At 30.5% G+C, this 6,379-nt stretch overlaps 1 protein-coding gene across 1 annotated transcript; it reads right to left on the reverse strand.

The window, feature by feature from the left end:
- Positions 1-3,143: 3,143 nt before the first annotated feature.
- Positions 3,144-4,896, reverse strand: LOC142241605 (uncharacterized). The gene is made up of 3 exons (XM_075313394.1): positions 4,558-4,896; positions 4,404-4,492; positions 3,144-4,332 (listed from the first exon to the last, which is right to left on the reverse strand). The coding sequence occupies exons 1-3, from the start codon at positions 4,827-4,829 to the stop codon at positions 3,356-3,358; spliced, it is 1,338 nt and encodes a 445-aa protein (XP_075169509.1). The 5' UTR covers positions 4,830-4,896; the 3' UTR covers positions 3,144-3,355.
- Between the last annotated feature and the right edge of the window lie 1,483 nt (positions 4,897-6,379).

Genomic DNA, 6,379 nt, shown 5'->3' on the forward strand with positions numbered 1-6,379 from the left:
TATGGTACATACATGTTCGTTCATTGTAATTTGTGAATTCAACAATGGATATAATATTGGATATAATTAATAGCGATAAAACTCTTATATTATAAAACTCTTATATATATTTTAAATGAAATTGCTTCAATCGGAGTAATGATACTATCAATAACTAACGTCAATTAACAAATTATTTTTTGAATCAATAAAAGTTTTAATTTAACGGTTTTAAAATTCACTTAAAATTGTGATTGAAAAATGTTGGTGATAGTTTTTCTGTGCAGTGAAATAAAAAATGAAATGTTTTCTTATTCAAAGCGTTTTATTCATTTTTTAATATTAATTAATAATTAACTGACAAAAACTAAACTAAATTTTGGATGATTTTTCACACAGAAAAATATATTTTCAATTAAAAAGTTGATTGAAACTAAAATGATTGAAATTTTCAAGTTAGTTAAACTAATAAATATCCCAATTAATATTTTAATTTAAAAAAAATATTTCCATAATAAAAGTATAATAGAAAATTTGGTTAGGAAATAATGTGTCATAAACTTACTATAATATTCGCTGATTCATAATTATAATCGGAAAATGTATAAATAATCCTAAATCGTATGCACTCATATAAAGTTACAAGAAAATTATGTTGATATAAATATATTTTTTTAATTGAATCAACCAAAAATTAATTGAAAAAGAAGGTTACGTTAAACTACTAAACTGATTGCCTCTATTGAAAAAATTGTCATTGAGGTTAATATGGAATCGGGCAGCACTCAGTGCTAAGAGAGAAGTTCACCACTGTGGTATCACAATGGACTGAATAGTCTAAGTGAGCCTAATACATCGGGCTGCCACATAACCTAACCTAAACTATTGAAAACATTAATGAGATATGCGATTAAAATCAGTGTTTTTAATAGAATCAATAAAATTTAATTAAAATCTAATTGGATCGATTCAAAATGCAAATGCAAAATTAAGTTTTCCATTGAATCAACTAATAAATAAATTTAATACAGTAAAATAATTGGTAGTACATTTAGGTAAAGTTTTACGAGCTCTGTGCACATATGGGTGTATATACGGAGATATTCCTCTTATCCGATTTTTGATAGCCACCGTGGTGCAATCAATGGTTAGCATGCCTGCCTTGCATACACAAGGTCGTGGGTGCGATTCCTGCTTCGACCGAACACCAAAAAGTTTTTCAGCGGTGGATTATCCCACCTCAGTAATGCTGGTGACATTTATGAGTGTTTCAAAGCTTCTCTAAGTGGTTTCACTGCAATGTGGAATGCCGTTCGGACTCGGCTATAAATAGGAGGTCCCTTATCATTGAGCTTAACATAGAATCGGGCAGCACTCAGTAATAAGAGAGAAGTTCACCACTGTGGTATCACATTGGGCTGAATAGTCTCGGTCTCCCACCTAACCTAACCTATCCGATTTAAATAAAATTCAGCAAACTTCGCTAGATTAACAATTTTGTTCAATGTATACTGAAACAGACTTTTCTTTTCTAAAGGTGGGTATTAATTTCGAGTTTAAGGTCAGTACTATGTTCGCTTTTCGCATTGACTTTTTCGCGGTTACTTTATTAAAACAGTTCAATATAAAGAAAATAAATTGGTGCGCAGTTTCTTGTGCCTCGAGATTTTGCGAAGACTTTACAGGAATACACTGAAAAAACAGTAAACCCACCAGGAAGAAAAATGTTGGTTAATTTTAGAAAATTTTGATTATTTTTAGAAAATTTTAACTAAACAGTATTACAAACGCTGGCATCACGCCGATGTCATTAAAATAAGTAAATATTCAAGAAAAATTATTAGACATAGGTAATTAATTTTTTTCACTTGAAAATTTTATAGTTTGAAGGAAAAAATTGGAGTTAAAAATTGCAAGAATGTCTTTAGTGCCATACGAAGATCAAGATGGACACATTATCGGTAAAATTTACAAATTTTAAGAAATTCTGAACACGAATTTAGTTAATCTTTATGCTTCATTTGTGTATAATTTTTTCCTCTGTTTTAGTTAAATTAACTAACGTACTTAGAAATTTTGATTTTATTCGATCTTTCTTTTATCCAATAGAAAATAATTAATCAAGCTTGAGATCGTTTTTTGTATGTATTGGTTTCTTTATTTTTCAATATTTCGCAATTACATTGAATTGCTTCATCAGGAGTCGATGTATACAAAACATTCAAGTGTGAAACAACAACAACACATAAAGCTTATGATATTTTCTATTAACTAACGTACGCAAAAAAGTCATGGAAACTTTCTTAAAACGTAATAATTCCTTGAACTAAAAGAGAGTTCAATCGGTTTTAGTGAGTGTATGTTTGTTTTCATTTATAATTTTGATTATTTCAGTACAAGTAGTCGCGAAAATATAGTGATTTTCAACTCAGTCGCTAAAAACAAAAATAATTCTGTAAAAACAGAATAACTTTTTTTTTGGCAAATTTTATTATAACTTGGTGGGGAAAGATTCAAAGCAACAATTGAAAAAGATTATTTCCTTTATAATAAATTATTACACAAAAGTAACAGTGAAAAATGGCTATTTTAGCGCGATAATGCCAAATTAATACCAGCCTTCAGGTGAGTATTAAGTTCGAGTTTAGCCGCTAAAATCGCGATTTTCACAATTACTTTTCTCTAATAATCCATTAAACAGAATATAAACTTTTTGAAATGTTGCTTTGGGATATTCCCCATCAAGTTTTAATCAAATTTGCATCAAAGAGATACAATTTTATACTGTTTTTACTGATTTAATTTCGGTTTTAGCAGCTAAACTCGAACTTAAGGAACGAAATTTTACAAAAATGAAATTTTCTTTTCACAAAAAAAAAAACAATATTAAGCTAATCTGCTTACACGCAGACGAAAATGTAGTTTTGTATAATAGGTAATATAAAACAGATTTTATTGATCCGAATCAGACTAGGACACACCAGACTGGCGCATGGCCACTTGATAAAACTCGAGGAGATCCAGCTCGAGCGAGTATGATATACGTATGCATTGCCATTGTAACTTATTTTATGTTACCGCCCTAAATTTGATATCATTAGAAACACAATTTCTCACAACTGTGATCCACTTAAATTAATTTCAAAACCTATATTAAACAACATAAGTAGAGCGTTGTATCGCTTGTCATAAATCTGGGTTTATTTGCTTTTAAAGAAAATTACCTTTGTCTACAATTTCGTTCCGGAACAAAGTAATGCAAAAAATTTCCAATTTATAAAAAGAAATTTACAAAATATAGGTTAGTTAAAAAACATGAATTCCATTTTTTTAGTTAGAAAACAAAAGTTTTGAAAAACCTAGGCCTAAATTAAATTCATTCTTCAACATTTTCACCTTGGACTTCGTGCAAAACTGATTCTGAAATTGTATCAACGTTTTGTTGCAGAACTCCGTTTTTTTCATTTTCATTATCATAATTATGATTTTCTTGATTTTCCTCTTGTACATTAGACTCTATGTGTATTGATTCTTCACTCGCTACAATATCATCTTCCCCCATTGTACTTTCTTGCTCCTCCATAAATGGCAAGGTATTTCCAGCTACGTCAATCTCAGAAAGTTCTAGATCAGGTATAACACCAACATGCTCCCAAACTTCATTGGACTCCATAGTTGTTGCGGGTAGAGGTATGTATGCAGTATCTTCATTTGGATTAATATCTGGTTTTTGTAATTCTATAGGGACATTATTCACAACATCCACTGTAGCAATTGTCTCCATTTCAATACTTAACATTTCATCTTCTATAGCAACTATGGCTTGATCTAATATCTCAGAATCAATATCCTTTATTGGGTTATCCTCTTCAGAAATACTTGAACCTTTAGTTCCAACATTTAAGGGAACAGTTTTACTTTTGATTAAATCCAGCAATGAAGAATCTTGTTTCTGAAAGTAAATATCACTACTAGCAAAGTCGGAGCAAGTCATACATGAGGATGTAGTAATATTTAAGGAGGTCCCATCCGTATCGAATCCCATGCCAGATGATTTGGAGGCTTTGTCATTTACAATTTGATCTCCATATTGGGGTTTAATAAATGTCATTTTGGTCTGTTGAGCAATATTACGAACATTTGGAGAAGGATTTAAGACACATTGATTGGATACCTGCGGGAGATCTTTATTTGATAGAATTAGCCATTCTGCCAATTTTTGTTTCCAACTTTTGTGTGGATCAATTTCCGTTTTTGTTGTAATCTCATAAACCTGGCCTATTAATGAAGATACGAAAGGATTGTTGCAGGATATATTGACTTGTTCAAAACAATCGATTGGCTCGAATATATCTAAAATAAAATACATACTTTGCAGTTACTTTAATTTAATCTTAATTAATTATATTGAAAATGTTTCTTACAATTGGGATATATGAAACGGATTTCCTTTCTAACTCTTCCCAAACATCGGGTAACATGAACATTTTTCTCCATCTCAATAGAATTACCACTGAAGTAAAAAGTGAAATAAATGTAAGATATTCCCAGATGGTAATTTTATTGTGATCTACTTACAAATAACATACCAAGCAGCTGATAAGATCTTCAACTGCATTTTCTTTTGCTAAGATAAATGCTTCCGCAGGCCCTTTGGATAATAAAATTACATGAAACATAAAATTTGGTTCTTCATTTCGGTCCTGATAGAATTCCGCTGCCAGTTCAGGAGTAAATTGGACTCTACGGTGCCCCTGTATTTGAAATCCTTGATCAGTTAAGAATATCAACAGGGATTTTCGTTTAGCCATGTAATCACATTTTATGATTAATAAAGTATCCTGAAACATTTTTTACACAAATTGGTTTAAAAAATATATTTTATTGTGAGACGACAGTTGCTTTTGTCTTGTCAATTTTCAGACATTTTGCTGCTACTTTAACAGATTTTTTAAAAGCAACACACCTGTAATAGATTAGGTTAGATAAGGTATGGCGGTAGTCCGTTTTTAATCAATGAATGCTCCTCGGTTCTATGTTTAGCTCAATGACAAGGGACCTCCGTCTTACAACCGAGTCCGAACGGCGTTTCACATTGCGGTGAAACCACTTAGAGAATTTTTGAAGAACTCAGAAATGTCACCAGCATTAATGAGAGAGAATAATCCGCATCTGAAAAACTTTTTGATATTTTGGTCGAAACTTGGATTGAACCCTTTGTGTGCACACAAAAAAACATTTTCTGATTCAATCACGAAATTAATTGATCCAATTAATTTTTTAATTAAAATGTCTTCACGAAAATAATAGTATCAATCACAGTTTTACTTGGGCATAGAAAAATTCTTGATTAAAAAAGTAATTGATTTCATTAGCAAATTTCAATTAATTTTTTAATCAATTCAATTAAAAATGTAATTGGCGTTGATTGAAAATCTCAATTAATTTTTTAATTAAAAAAGGTCAATATTTTCAATTAATTTCTGAACTGGCTTAGAGTTTTTATTTGGAATAACAAATGATTGTGTGAAATACATTTTTAATTATAAAATAAAAAAAAATGTTCATAAGTTTTTTTAACTGACTTACCCCCATTTTCATGAAGCTCCGTTAGTGCTACGTTAGCTAACGAACTTTTAAGCCGTACTGTGGAGATGTCAGTCATTTTGCCTATTTATTCCATACGTCAGTTAGGATCTTAACTGTTGAAAATTTTGCAGTTAAAGTTAACCGGGGAGAAGATATTTGCAGTTTATTTTCTGTTAACTGACAGTTAAAGCCTAACGGAGCTACATGAAAATGGTCGTTAGTCTTTCGAATTTAATTAAAAAGTTAATTGTATCAATTAATTTTTTTATTTAAAATTTTCAATCATTTACTTAATTAACTTAATGTTTCTACCTTGATTAAAAAGATAATTGTATCTTTGCACATATAGTTAGTACTATAGAAGATTAGACTTAGCCAACTTTGAATAAAATCGGTTAATAAATAAGGGTGGCCATTAAAGGTCTGCACAAGCATATTTGAATTTTCAAATTTCAAAATGTTCTGCAACATGAATAGAACTTTCAAAACATAGCTATACGCAAAACATTCAAACATCAAATAAAACAAATATCAGAACATAACCTACCCATATTTGGTTGCAAACGAACGATGTTTTGAAGGTTCTATTCGAAACCAAGCATCAAAGTTGCAAGCATTATAGAACCTGTATGCATGTTCTGAAGTGTTTGCAACATTTTGTTATGCTTGAAACATCTTCTAAAAGAGCTGAAAGCAAAAAAATTAAATGCTGGGACAGTTGGTGCGTAGTCATTGAACTGTGTGTGTGTGTGTGTGTGCAAGGAAAATTTTGCAAGCCATGGATTCCCCGAACGTGTTTTTTTTTTTCATT

Source organism: Haematobia irritans, chromosome 1 (assembly GCF_050003625.1).
Source record: "Haematobia irritans isolate KBUSLIRL chromosome 1, ASM5000362v1, whole genome shotgun sequence".
Lineage (NCBI taxonomy): Eukaryota > Metazoa > Arthropoda > Insecta > Diptera > Muscidae > Haematobia > Haematobia irritans.

Excerpts from the sequence above, each read along its gene's own strand:
- LOC142241605 (XM_075313394.1), bottom strand. The coding sequence starts at position 4,829 with ATGTTTCAGGATACTTTATTAATCATAAAATGTGATTACATGGCTAAA. Across the intron at positions 4,493-4,557 it reads AGCTGCTTGGTATGTTATTT|TGGTAATTCTATTGAGATGG; the intron begins GTAAGTAGATCA and ends TTTTTACTTCAG. Across the intron at positions 4,333-4,403 it reads CCGTTTCATATATCCCAATT|ATATATTCGAGCCAATCGAT; the intron begins GTAAGAAACATT and ends ATTTTATTTTAG.